Source organism: Diadema antillarum, unplaced genomic scaffold (assembly GCF_040938485.1).
Source record: "Diadema antillarum isolate AM-2024a unplaced genomic scaffold, OU_Dant_1.0 seq00000923_RagTag, whole genome shotgun sequence".
In the NCBI taxonomy this organism is placed as follows: domain Eukaryota; kingdom Metazoa; phylum Echinodermata; class Echinoidea; order Diadematoida; family Diadematidae; genus Diadema; species Diadema antillarum.
Window position 1 is genome coordinate 899,326 of NW_027271774.1, and position 14,845 is coordinate 914,170.

The 14,845-nt window shown below is 38.7% G+C and overlaps 1 protein-coding gene across 1 annotated transcript; it reads right to left on the bottom strand.

The window, feature by feature from the left end:
- Positions 1-531: 531 nt before the first annotated feature.
- LOC139741364 (uncharacterized) lies at positions 532-14,845 on the bottom strand. The gene is made up of 8 exons (XM_071651946.1): positions 14,693-14,845; positions 11,516-11,648; positions 9,201-9,273; positions 6,549-6,642; positions 5,026-5,144; positions 3,746-3,936; positions 2,039-2,115; positions 532-1,087 (listed from the first exon to the last, which is right to left on the bottom strand). The coding sequence occupies exons 1-8, from the start codon at positions 14,843-14,845 to the stop codon at positions 857-859; spliced, it is 1,071 nt and encodes a 356-aa protein (XP_071508047.1). The 3' UTR covers positions 532-856.

The window sequence follows — 14,845 nt, forward strand, 5'->3', positions numbered from 1 at the left end:
TCGGCTGCGCCTCATGCATGCTAAGTCATCGTATATACCCTAAAGTGTGCTGCAACCCCACTAATGCACTCTCACCTGTGTATTATTTGTAAAATTATCATCACCTTTCTAATTGAGCTAGAGAAATGAGGAAATGGAGAGAGAGAGAGAGAGAGATCTTTAAAGAGAAGGGTTTATATGTGCAGGAAAGGATCCTCTGAATACGGATCAAGAAAGGTTAAATGAGGAACTTTGGGATATCCATGTGCTTTAACTCTATTAATTACTACGGAGCAAATCCCTGTATGCCATATCATTCAGGGATCGAAAGCGTGAGAGCTCTTGGAAAACATGTACGTTCTGAAGAAGCATTTCTACTAGAAATGCAGTACAGCAGAGTTGTAGAGAAAATTGCATGCTTTTCAGTGATGCTAATATGACAAAGCTACGGCTAATTCTCTGGCATACAGCTAGAACTCAAAACATCAATTGCATTGAGCGCAGTTTGGGGTTCAAGCAAAGTATGCAAAATTGGCGTGCAGCTCTATCACCTGAGATGGGTGGTGTAAATATGACATGCAACGAGGTAACATCTTCTGTGCACTGGTTTGCCAATTGGCAAAGATTCAAACAAAACACATGAATATTCCCATCACTATAGAAACAAAATGGTGTTGGGTGAGACTATCCCACTGATAGATCATAATATAGATCCCAATATTTCAGTCTCTTCCTTACATGGCAGTTATATTGCAGGAATGTCAAACATGTCACCTTGTGAATTTCAGCTTTATAACCTACAACATGGGTACTAACATGAGGAGCTAAAGTTTGAATCAGGGGCACAGGAGGTCCACGGGGCGCAGAGGGGTTGGGTCTACTCCTTCAAGTCATAGCTGAGGAGTGTCTCAGAGATGGCGTCGCGGAGGGACAGGAGCTTGAAGGGAGGGTGCCGGGCGATGCCGACTGCGTGGGGAATGGAGTCTGTGATCCAGAAGTTGTCAAACTTCACCGGCCCGCCCTCCGTGAACAGCTTCCAGGATCCCTCCGGGAACACGGCGTGTGTTACGAATGCATTGACGGACAGTGCACCCTTATGCTGAAGGACCTACGTAAAAGAACATACAATGCACTCCTTTTATGACAAAATTCTTTATTACAGCACAGTAAAATTCATGTCCGAATATCATCATCTATATGTCTTTATATACAATTTCACTGTTCTGCCATAACAATATTTCAATATGTCCAAAGAAAACTGCCAGTTTTGGACTTGGTATTTTGAATAAAGTAGACGTGAAGTGAAATACAGAGATTAATACTTGTAGCCTTTTTGAAGAAACTGAGATGAATGAAATTCACATTAAGTACTTGTGATAACATTTTCAATTAACATTTTTGATTAACATTCTCTGAATATTGATGCCGAGCAATGTATTACAAGAATCTTTGCAGAATTGAAAGGCAAAATACACAACAAAATGTCAGTTATGCTCAAATTACATTTGTACACATTATTTATCAAAAAAAAAAAGAACAATCACAAGATCAACTGCAGATGAATTGTCTTCTCATGCTTTACTCTGTTGTAGCCACAGGATCCCAATACTCAACTACATTGTACTTCTAATAGCCTGACCTGTTCAAAGTCTTCATAACACTTGGAAAAAAAAATCACAGTATTGACTGCCTACATGCATCAAATTTTAATTCTTTCTTTTTTCCCCTTCCTTTCACTACCAAAGATTACCACTTGTGTAATACTGGTGGTACAAGTTTCCACTCCTGTATTAAATCTCCTACAGGAAATGATCACACAATTCTAAGTTATGATAACATTTTTCATTATTGTGCTGCCTTGGTATGAAATACTTCCGAGCCCTCAGAAAACCCTATTCCTGTGTCGGAAAGCAAAAACAAAGACACAGTTCATGGAAACAGCTGATTTTCTGTCTCGCTTTCATGAATTTCTTTTATTCTTTCTTTCTTTCTTTATTTATTTTCTTATTTATTTATTTATTCATTCACCCATTCATTCATTTGCTCTCAAACATCTTACCTGTGCACAGTGCCTCAGTGTTCCTCCAGTCTGAATGAGGTCATCGATGATGATCACATGACGGCCAAATGTGTCACCTGACATAAAGCAATGGACAAGCATGAGAGCACATACAATTTGATGATACACATGTAAAGGGGAACTTTGTACATCACTTAAAAACAAGGACAGGGAAGCAATAACAGTTATCTTCTTTATCAGATTTCTCAAAAAATATAAAGAGTTAGGACCTGCAAAATCACCTTGTTATGAGAGGGTTTTTGTTATATTGCCCTGTTTATAATGAAGTTCCATTGTAGGTAGAATGAGATCTTGACAGACAAAGTCTATCAGAAGACATCACACACACATAAATGATGAGCATAGGAGTTGGAGTTTGGGTTGTTTTAGGAAAGTTGGGGCCTGCTGACATGACCGTCTCATTGTTACTAGTGCCAGCAATTGCAAACAAAGTGACCCACAGAAGACAATGTCAGCATAAAGGCTTTTCAAGCTCTTGGAAAATTATTATAGTTACCACATGGAATAGATAAATAGTGCACCGTTTTGCGAATGAGGAGGTCACGCACATTTTCACGAGATGATGTATTTCGAATGGACACCAAGGCTACCGAAAGTGCACTCTTACCCTAGCGCATTGGTGACATTTTCATGTGTTCTTACATTCTCAGTCCAACTGTTATTTGTGAAATTCATGAAATTAAACTCTCGCAAAAACAACAATTTATACATTATTACTGAATGCTTTATATATCAGCCACTTGAACCCACAGAATGGCAAGATTCACCTGCACTAGCCTGCATTACCATTGGACTCCTTGTTACTGTAAAAATTGATATTTTCGCGCGACTAATTTTTCACGCTTGGGCGGGTCAGAAGAGTTTCGCGTGTTTTTAATTCCGCCGAATCAAGACAGCACGCACAGGAACACTATGGCAAGCAAAAATATTTGTGAGCTTTTATTTTCGCGCTAGTTTCTGGTTGCGCAAAATGCGTACCAATTTCAACACCACGAAAATTTCCACTTTTACAGTAACCCTTTACAGTTGTATGTACCCTGGCAGTTAGCTTAACTTGCCATGCTTGTTCGTCAACATTCTGTAATCCATCCAAACTTGACACATCTGTAAAGTTACCAAACCCACTCACGTGCCTCAGTCCAACAGGACGGCCATGTGACAAAAAAGAGGGATTTAGCAAATACATTGTAGGTCTGTCCATTGAGAGTGAGTATCCAGACATCCCTGCTAATGTTAACAGAAAGCTCTCAAGTGTGCCAATTGATGAACATAGCACGGTATTAAAGGCATAATGATAATTCAATACATATTTCTTCTACAGTGGCTTTCTCCTACTGTACTGCTCTAGTCCTTTTTTCTTTCAAGATAAAGACAAGGTGAGTTTCTGTGTATGTGTGTGTGTGTGGGTGGGTGTATGGGGGGAGGGGGGGGGGGTGTGTGAGGACAGAAGTTACATGTACAGTAAAAGTGGAGATTTTCGTGTGAGTAATTTTTTTTTTGCGCCTGGTCAGGTAAGATGAATTTCACATGTTTTCAATCCCTTGGACTCAAGATACGAATTACTGGAACATTTGGCAAGCAAAATATTCACATGTATGCTTTTACTGTCATATACTAGTTTATGCCTGAAAATTTCCACAACACAAAAATGACCACGTTTACAGCAACGCAGGCCTGCAAATTCACCTTCTTTTACAGACACTATCCGCTTGTCCCCGTCACGAATCTTGGTGCAGAGGATGAAGGGGAAGTCCTCAAACATTGGGTGGAATCGCTTGTAGGCGCCCTCGTCTGGGAAGGCGATGCTGAGGTTGGCCTGGATGTCGTCCGGCATGGCCATGATCTCCTTGATGAGAAGCGGGATGGCTGACTCGAGTCTGGAATGAAGAATACCACGTGATCAGTGTCCCATTTCCAAGATGTTAGGATCACAAGTCTTGCTAAAAGTAGAATAGCAACTTCCCAGCAACAGCTAATCAGGAAGCTGGATTCATGTTATTACATTTGCCACTCCAGGAAGAGTTGCCGTCAAGTCAACTTTTCATGAAATGGGGCTCAGAACATCTACAATGTATCTAAATTTAGGCAAATTCTATGCACTCTCTCATTGTGACACTCATGGTAAGTCATGGGTAATAGTAACTTATGGCAGTTTTCTCCAACCAAGATGTAACAATTTTAACCCATTCCTTCCGCAATTCTCTAAGAATCTTCGTGGCCCCCAAACAAAATTCTCTTTGCCCATCAAGAAAGAACAGACAGGTTGGTAATAAGCTTGTGTGAAGGCAGGCAAGGGGTACGTGTATCCCCTTGTCAGGGTCAACTGCATGTGCCATCAAACAATCGGAAACATCAATCAGATGTGAAATATGAATAGAGCGTGTGCTGATGGGCTTAGACACTCTTTTGTTATAATACACTATAAGGGCACCAGAACGGGTCAGCAAAAGTCAAAATCTAGTGACCTCAGCATGGATTGCTACTCACTATACACAGCCCAGTCGCTGTAAAGAAAAAAAAAAACAAACAGCGACTGGGCTGTGTATAGTAAGGATTGCTATGAACATAGATGTATGTTCTTCCCACAAGGAACAGGTTACTGTAAAAGTGGATATTTTCGCGCGACTAATTTTTCGCGCTTGGCCGTGTCAGAAGACTTTCGCGTGTTTTTAATTGCGTGGAATCAAGACATCAAGTACTGGAACATATGGCATGCAAAAATATTCGCGTGCTTTTATTTTCACGCTAGCTCCTCGTTGCGCGAAATGCGCAAAAATTTCAACACCGCGAAAATTTCCACTTTTACAGTAATACAAGAAAACATGACAAATCAGAATGATGATAAAGAATTCCTGATATATGCAATGGATTGTCAGAGGCAATCTACCAATACAAGGCCTACAGGCATAGATGTTGACTACAAAATGACAATTTGTTGGAGCAACAACATATTAAATCATATTCACCTTGGAATGACCTGATCAGAGAAGTAGAATCTCTCCGGCAGGGCGTGGATGTCAAACATGACGATCTGTGCCGGTCCCCTGGCAGTAGACGGAATGGCGGACAGCAGCATGGCCAGAACCTAAGGCAGCATAGTACAATAAAGTGGAAATAAATGTAGTGACACTCAAATCTTGGGACATTTGCCACTGGGTATCTCTACCTTGAAATATATGTGACATAGAAGATTCATTCATTCACTCATTCATCTATTTCTTTTCTTCCAACAGAAACGAATAATTTCTTAGAGAAACTGAATGCATTACAACGTACAATATACATAAAATATGTAAGTTTGCAAAACTAGCAAGATGATAAACTGAGTCATGCCATAAGGATTTACCTAGAATTGGTAGGCAATGTGATTGCAGTCACAATAGTTATAAATTACAGCTGATAGATCTTACTGTGGAATATAGAATCTGTTATTTATGTAAACTTGCATATACTGTGGTTGTTACTAGTCACGAATCACAGTTATTTCTCAGCTATTACACAATAAAACATTGGTCTTCACTAGCTCCTCAATCTTTGCTGTACCAGAATACTATGACTGTAAAAGTGAAAATTTTTGCAGTGTTGAAATGTTCGCGCATTATGCACAACCAGGAACTAGCGCAAGAATAAAAGCATGCAAATATTTTTGCTTGCCATATATTCCAGTAGATGATGTCTTGATCTCTTGGAATTAAACACACGTGAAACTCTTTTTAATATCCAGCCAAGTGCGAAAAATTGGTCGCGTGAAAATATCCACTTTTCCAGTATGTCTGCCATCATAATATGTACAGAGATTCAAACTTTGCATTGTTTTTTTTGTCTGTTTTTGTTTGTTCACATTTTTAGTATTAAAGCAGCATATTAAGAAGCATATCGTCACTGGGGTGACAAGACCTTGTATCTGAAATTTGGGGGAAAATGACTTTTTTTATTTATAATGGTCAAATAATGGGTTACGTAATGTCCTGGCCAAATCCCAACTCGCTTATTCCAAAAATGAAGCCACCACGGCATGTCAAAGGAAAGGCTATCCCATTCGCTATAGTGCTTTGGCCGCCATGTTTTTTCTGCTCTCCCGAACATTTGACATTTTGTAGATACGAGGTCTTGTCACCCAAGCAACAATAGGGAGCTTTAGATTTTAGACGCGCGGATGTTCAAAGGAAAAAAAAACATGCTCTGAGCGTGCGCAGAAGTGCGCGTCAAGTCGATCTATTTTTAGCTTGCGTCGCCTGAGTTTTTCACTACGCGTACTGGGCTGTTTTTACGTCTGCACAGTTTGCAACGTACAAAGAACTACTTCATGCACCGATCATATGGGGGCGCAATTTTATTTTTTATACGTTGCGTCCCAGCTTAAACTAAAGCTATTTTTCAACACAACGCAGGGGAGTGGACAACGTCCAGCGCACTCGTCGTCTCAAACGTCCGCGCGTCAAAATCTAAAGCTCCCTAATATGTAACAGGTGTAGCTATTGAAGACTACCTTTGCTGTTGCTATCTGCCCCTCCATGTCAACCCTTTCCATCGTTCCTGTAGGAAAGTACGGCAGTATAAACTTGAAGGATCTGGCCAGGTACCTGAAGAGCAAAGTGGGATATTGGAGAGACAATGGTTACTTTTAATACACACCACCCAGTCTATTCCTGACACTGAGGGCCAGCTCTCTGCAATTATCATGTTTATAGTACATAGTGCACATGAAAACATCGGGGGATAAACACTTTAATTCACAGTATTTTCAATTATGGTGTACAGTCATGCTCTAAACAGGAATTCTTGTTTTGAGAATGATTGCTTTTATATGGCTGCACTTAACTGCTATTACTGTACATGGTACATGTACGTGTCTGTTACTATTACTATTCGAGGCTACAATTTTGCATGGTCATGTGCATTCTAACATAAACATATGATTAGTCCTCATGCATTATCAAAATACTGATATTATTGGCTTCAGTGTAAAATTAATCTGTACTCAAGCTGCACTGACTTTGTTGTGCATCAGTTTCCATCTCATACATTATTCATCCAATGTAGTACCCTGTTTTACTATCCTCAGGTGTTATCAGAACATAAATACATACGATGAGTGGAAAGAGGAGTTTGCATACTGAATGCACTGTTTAAACAGATCAAAATTAGCTGTGCGGCATACAGTGTATTTATAAATCAATAGCAGTGAAGCACAGTACATCATAGTGAATGCAAGTTGTTTGCAGAAATCCAAATCAGCTACACAGAATACAGTATAAATCAATGGCCATACACTTGTAGAACACCATGCACCATGGCACAGATTAGTAGTCAAGTCAGCTGTTAAGCAGCAAGGACCTCATTACTTTTTCTACATCCTTGCATTTTTGGCAGGCAATTGGCAGTAACAAAATGGGGGTATTTAACAAAGCTGTTCATAAAGTTACGAACGACTTACAAACGACTGGTAATCAGTTGTTGTGCTGAATTATTCGCTCACATCAGAACTACTTACCAGTCGATCTTACGTGTAAGTTGTTTGTAACTTTAAGAACAGCTTTAGGAAACAGGGCCCAGCTGGATAGCATCCTCTTCTAATGTATCTTTGAAGGATATTTCCCTCCTCGATAATACATTGCATTCATCTATTCTGTTTAATCTCGTCTTTGCTGAGGAACTAAATTTTGATGCTCCATTCAAAGCAAGTGAACCAGTGTTAAAGCCTGCGATTCAACTTACATTGTACCATGCTAATGCACACACACACACACACACACACACACACACTCACACACAGGTACAGTGTATTAGTCTTCAGAAACATGAGACACAATTACATTTGTGCTTGTCGCACGCAGGGTTTAATGCATTTTAAAGCAGTAAGAACACAAACCAATTGCAACCACCATAAAAGCAAGTTTAAGGATAGGCAAAAATTAAGCAGCTAGTGTAAAATACAAAACACAGCAAAACAATAGTGAAATAGAAAGAAGTACAGTACAGGTAAAGATTATTTACATTTGAAATAAAAGCTCTGTTAAGCCCTAATATTATCTTATTCTTGCTATTGCTATCAGAAGACAAACAGCAAAGCTTAGGTAATGTTGTAATGTATTCTTATCTTATGACAAGTCATCCCTTTTTAATAATAAGTGTGCAATAGGATGTCAAAACTACAACCAAGGGGTAAAATTGCGTGATTTGAGCATTTAATGTGCATGTTACGCATTTCACTTGAGAGAGATACACGTGTAGTAAGAAAAAAATGCTACAAATACCGGTAGCTTGTAGAAGTACAAGTATGGAAATCAGTAGGAGAAAGTAACATCTATTGCAAATCTATCAAGCTTTAAGAGATTGCAATGACCACATAATATTGTAGTTTCTAAGGCATTTTCATAATCACATCAGGAACCTAAAATGTGCATGATTTCTCTTTTAATCATGATCTTATTACAAAATTGTGGGTCAATTTCAAGGATGCAAACACTAGTTAATAACACACAATATATTGTTATGATAAGGGTTGATAAGTGAAAATTCAGCAGCTAAAGAACAAAAATGTTTGGTAAACAAGAATACTAAATGATGATGATCATTGAATAAATTATTGCATATACACAAAACATCTGTACACTGTAAGTTCTACAGTGAGCTGTGACTTTATGAAGAAAAAACAGATAAATCATTATGGATCAACAAAGCTTAAATGCTCATATATTGTGCAAAAGAGTGTAATGAAATTGAAAGTTTGCGTGATAAAGAAACCATGATTAAAACTTACAAGGGGAATAAAAACAGCAGTATGAAGTTCTAACACATTAAGATACTATGAGGTACTGCACAGTACTAATTGTCACACGCAAACTGGATGATCAATTTGGATTTCAAGCAGGAAACGTGGGGTTGCAATATTTGTTATTTTCATTCTGAACTGTTATTCTACAGAGTACAGTCTGTTGCCAAAAATGGCAATTCTAGAAAAAATGTATGGGTGCAAAGTTAATGGGTGAAAGAGGGGCAAAGCTACAGCAATGAAGTAATGCAAGAGAAGAGGAGAGGCAAGCAGTGAGGAAGAGTGTGCAGTCTAGGATATATGGAAGGCATAGCTACCAGGTTCTTTCACACTGCATGCTATAAAAGACCGCTGAGTGCTGGGTACCTTGGCATGTTGTATATTATTGAGAGCTGCTCAAATATCACTTCAGGGGAGTGAAAACTTCCAAGAAAAATGACTGCATGATACAAACATGAAAAAAATAAAGAATTATATAATCGTCCCCGGGGCGACAAGAACTCGTATGAACAAAATGCTAAATGTTCAGGAGAGCGGAAGAGCATGGCAGCCAAAGCACCATATCAAATGGGGTCGGCTTTCCTTGGACATGCTGTGGTGGCTTCATTTTAGGGGTAAGACAGCTAGGATTTGGACAGGACATCACTGAACTGATAATCTGGCCATTAAGAAAGTCATTTTCACCAAAATTTGAGATACAAGGTCTTGTCTCCCCAGTGAGGATTATATAGTTATGAACATAGCGTTAGAAGTTATAAATTAACAGTGTAAGTATCAAAACAAATACAGGAATTTAAACAAAATGTGACCATGCACCTCAAAACGAACATAAAGTCGCACACACTGATTTTGTGTGAGGACTGAAAATAAGTGAAATGGGTCAACCTAGCCGAACTTGACTTTTTCGTATTTTCTGAAAGAACGGGTCTTCTTTTACATTAAATGCTAAAATTTGATATTATAAAACAGGCAGGAAAGTGTGGGTTTTTTTCGCATTTTATCTTGAACATTTTTGGTAGAATAGTGCGATTAGGTGTGTCTTTAGAATCCCCTTTTCATTTCTGAAAAACCTTGTCCACACTCTTCACTTTCAACTCTAATAACTTTTGAAAGGATAGTGCTACTCCTTTGAAAGATGGCATTAATTATGGACAGAATGTGTTAATGAGGCATGTTTAATTTCAGTTTAATCTGATAATCCCTTCATTGTTGTTACTCTGGTGGTTTACTTCCTGTTTTTTGTCCCATTCATCGCACAGCCAGCACGGTTTGGTAAAGATTAAGTGCTTGAATAGACACTGTACTTCAGAGCCTCTTTTCTCAGTTCTCACTTTTCCTGAGTTTGTGCTTTCTTTCCAATATTTAGATAGGTTAGGAGAGTTCATTTGATTTGAGTTATACATCATTTTAAAGCTTAAAGTCTGCTCTTTCAGAATATGGTCTTAACTAAAAATTCATGTCTGGCGACTTTTTGTTTGTTTTGAGGTGCAGGGTCACAAATGGAAAGACATTCCTTGAAATATGATCTGCAAACTCAATGCCCTAATAAAGGAACAGACATTGACACCAAGAAAACTGCAAATATGTGATATGGCTGAAAAAAAAAAATGGGCAAGTGAAAAAAGTTTTGATGCCATCTTTTTTTTTTCTTTTCTCCCTTCAAACCCATGAAGTCAACCACAAAGATGCCCAAAGAAAATGACTGTGTAGTGATGCAATGCACTTTAATTTCATTTCAGCAACTTTCAAACACTTACTTGAAAAAGTCCCAATACAATGCAGCACCAACACTCCATCAAACCAAGTTTGTTACTCCCATGTGTTTAAGCGTGCAACCAACATGTGCTGTTTAGATTCAATTGATTGTGTTTTATCCTGCTCTATCTTGACTTTCAAATTTTCTATTATGTTCTCTATCATTTTCTTATATCTTAGGACTTTCTTTTACAGCAAGTAAAATTCATGTTTGGGCAAGTGTTCTGCAATAATGTGAAAACCTGCTTGCCCGACATGGCAAGGGGTAACCAGAAAAAAAAAAAGTTACTGTATGTAGCAACCTGTACACTGTAAACAGAACTTGCAAACAATGACTAATCAATGTCAAATAAGAGGAATATCCATGCAGGGAAAAATGCAGCAGACAATAAATTGTAAGACGATGGTTGAGATGAAGTTCTAATTATTATTGTTTTTGTTTAGTTGCCTCAAATTCTATCACAGTCTCTCCATTTCCTTCTGTTAGCAGCTCCTTCTCTTCTGTACCACCAAGCATTGAACAGACTTAAGTTTATTAAAAAAAAAGAAAAGAAGTAAAGTAGAATACAAAAGAGATATAATTGTACAGGACACTTATGGCAAGCCTTCATTACTATCCTGTCTTTAAGTTTATCCACAGATAGCATTTACACGTATGCATGTACGCCCTCGATGCTGGCATCACCAAAGTTTGGAGTGGACAGTTGCATTTTATCTATTCGTTTATTGAACCTTTTCATATGCAACATCTTTGGCGTTGCATCAAAATTATGTGCAGCTGGATCCCTCAGGACCCTGAGGGTTCCTGCTGGTCATAATTTTGATGCAACGCCTTACAATGCTGTATTTTTAGCACACACATGAAGGGCATACACTCTCTCACACACACACACACTATGTTATACAAAACCTAAATGCATACCTACCATCTCTGCCAGCGCACTCCCTGACATTGTTGATGAACAGGTTTGGCCAGCCATCTTTGAATTTCTTCCACTCAATTGACCGGACAAACTGAACTTGCTGGAATTTCCTCATCGGCCTGTTGGCTGACAGGGACTGCATTGCCGGTGGTGAGAGGGAAAAAAAACCAAAAAACAAAACAAAACAAAGCAAAACACAGTCATAATGGTTTTACGACAAACAGTACACATATACCACATTAGGTTTGCTGTTCTTGGTATCAAAGTTGATTCATACCTAGATATGGGATAACAACCACATCATCACCACAGACCTTTATGGAACTAAGCTTTCTGACTTCATGGCAGAAAAAAAAAATGATCTGAAAGTATTAACAAACAAGATTGCTCAGAGTCCTCTTTCTTCTTTTTTCTCTTTTTTTCTTCAGTGTTTTTGGCTGCCACTAGCATTTTTGCTAATTCATAGAATCATAGGCTACTGTACGAGCTGAAATTTTCATGTACAGATATTTTCGCGAATTGCTACTTGGAGGACATTTTCGCGTGTTGTTAATTTTGCGGTTGCAAGCGTCTAACTGAACTTAGTTATTCACGCGTTGTTATACTCGCGTGTTGTTATTTTCGCGGTTCAAAGGCGATTCGCGAAATTCGCGAAAATAAAACCACTGCGAAAATTTCAGCTCGTACAGTAATTCATAACTGTACACCCTGTGACCCAGTACCTGACAAGCACAATGTACGATTATACGCCAGCGGTGGACTGTACCAGACTGGAAGAAGATGAAGAAGAAGAAGACGAACAAGAACAAGAAGAACAAGAACAAGAAGAAGAAGAAGAAGAAGAACAACAACAACAACAACAACCTGGGTATCTGGGTAGAATGGATGTGTCATTTGGCTAGTAAAATGCAGGCTCTCTTTTACACCTTTAATTTACTAAAAAAAAATATCTTAGAAAATGATTTTTTGGTTTTTTTTTTTACGAGACTGGTAAATTAATTGTTAATTTGTTTGTTTAGTAGAGCTTGACTAGAGTGCAAAGAAGTCTAAAAAAAGAGTAAATTTGTGACCCTGCATCACAAAACCAACAAACAGTCGCCAGACATGGATTTTTAAAATGGGTCGTATAGTTTTGGTTGAGACCCAATTTCAGGTTTCTATCATTTTTTGGTGCGATAATGAGAAACCTCTTATGAAATATGAAAGAGCATGTAATTCGACGAGGAATTCAATGTTTAATTGATGAAAATTGGTTTTGAAATAGCTGAGATATCCAAAACAGAGCAATTCTAATAAAGTGTGGGATCCACACTTTATCACGATTGCTTTGTTTTACTTTGTTTTTGGATGTTTCAGTTATTCCAAACCCGATTTTCATCAAATAAACGTTGAATTCCTCTTAAAATGGTATGCTCTGTACTATTTCATAAGTGTTTTCTTGCATGGTATCTCGCAGAAAGTTAAAAGCCCAATTCTCATCTCCACCAATACTGTACCATCCCTTTAAAGGCAGATTCTGAAAGAGCAGATTCTAAGCTTTAAAATGATGTGTGTATAACTCAATTCAAATGGACTCCCCCTTTTTTTGGCGTTACCTATGTAAATAAATTTACTGGAAAGAAAGCACACACTTTGGAAAAATGTGAACTGAGAAAAGAAAATAGAGACTCTGAAGTACATGTGCAAGGACAAGGTCTATTAGGCCGCGTTCATGCGAATTTCGTAGCCAGAATCACAAACATGAATCATGATTCAAAACGGCGTTTCAAATCACGATCTCAGCGGAAGAGCGTTCATGCGGGCTGTCGCAACGCTGATTCTGGCTCAGCTCATCCTTTGCCATTGCGCAACGCAATGCGCAGTTTGACCTTGTCTACGTCTCTGCAACTTGAGCCAGCCAGACCTCCTTATTCAGGCCTTTACGTTTTTATTTCGGTGAATACTTTCCGATAAGCTGTGCCAGTCAGGCTCTGCACCACAGATCGAGGAATAATCCTAATTCTTTGTCTCTCCAATTGTTTCCCTTGGTAGACACAGCGCTGCAGTCATTACTTTTTATCAACTCAATCGGAGAGTAATTACATGTATTATCATATCAAACAGTTAACGTTAGATACTAGCATAGAATCGGTGTATGGCATTGATATAAACAAACAAGTGCAAGTATGGTACCAAAACACACGATTCATAAGACTTACACAAGCGCGCAAACAGAACTAGAAGCTGTGGGATACCCCATGAGACACGCATGCGCACAGCGCACAATGACGTCATAGAATCATGATTGAAATCACGGTTGCGTTCATGCGGTTTCTGCAATCGTGATTCTGGCAGAATCATGATTCAAAACGCCCTTTTTTCCGCGTTTCAGATCGGCGTTTTGAAACGCGTTTAAATGGAAAAATCGCATGAACGCAACGCAACTAAACACGTTTAGCGACTAAACGTGTTTAGAAACGCAATTCTAGTTTCGCATGAACGCAGCCCAAAAGCGCAAAAACATTTACAAGCCGTGCTGGCTGTGCGATGAAAGGGACAAAACACAGGATGAAACCACCAGAGCAACAGCAATGAAGAGATTATCAGATTAACTGAAACTGGGCATGCTCACTCAGACTTCTATCAACACATACTCTGTGAATCTGTCCATGATTGATGCCAACTTTCAAGGTATAGTAGCGTTATCCTTTCAAAAGTTGTTCACTTTCAAGTCAGACTGACTTGAAAGTGAAGAGTGTGCATAGGATTTCAAGAAATGAAAAGAGGCCTCTACTATAGTCTATTAGTATTAGTAGTTAGACATTGGTTTGGTATATTTAAATTTTAGCTCTCTTTCTATAAATTCTAGATAGTGTCAATTGGATCTTACCTATTTTGTTTTTTGAATACACATGACATGTCATGATTATAAATTTAGCTAACGTTACAGTCCCAGTACAAATCACTTATTTCTCCCCCCCCCCCCCTCTCTCTCTCTCTCTCTCTCTCTCTCTCCCTCCAATGAAATAAGATCAACCCATATTCTGGAATATTAACAAAAAATTTACTAGAACTAGACTAGTAACGTTACTAGATATCTAGACTAGACTCTAGACGATATCTAGTCAATTCATTATATGTAGTTTGGAAGCAACCAGCAAAATATACAATGTGTCGGACTGAACGGCACTGGCTACATACCTCGGCGAACGAAAACGGTGAAACTGGTGTTACAGTCGGAAAGAATGGCTCATTGTTAGCTGCACAGCATTTTGCAGCAATAGCTTCGGCTAAATTTTCCATCGATGGATGACAAAAGAGTAGAGCCGATCTCACATTAGAGGCAGACGCCAT

What these genes read in the sequence shown, in the direction of transcription:
- LOC139741364 (XM_071651946.1), bottom strand. Translation starts at nt 14,845, where the DNA reads ATGGCGTCTGCCTCTAATGTGAGATCGGCTCTACTCTTTTGTCATCCA. An exon ending in TCTGATCAGGTCATTCCAAG is followed by an intron (nt 3,937 to 5,025) that starts GTGAATATGATT and finishes TCTTCATTCCAG; the next exon opens with ACTCGAGTCAGCCATCCCGC. An exon ending in CACTGAGGCACTGTGCACAG is followed by an intron (nt 1,088 to 2,038) that starts GTAAGATGTTTG and finishes TCTTTTACGTAG; the next exon opens with GTCCTTCAGCATAAGGGTGC.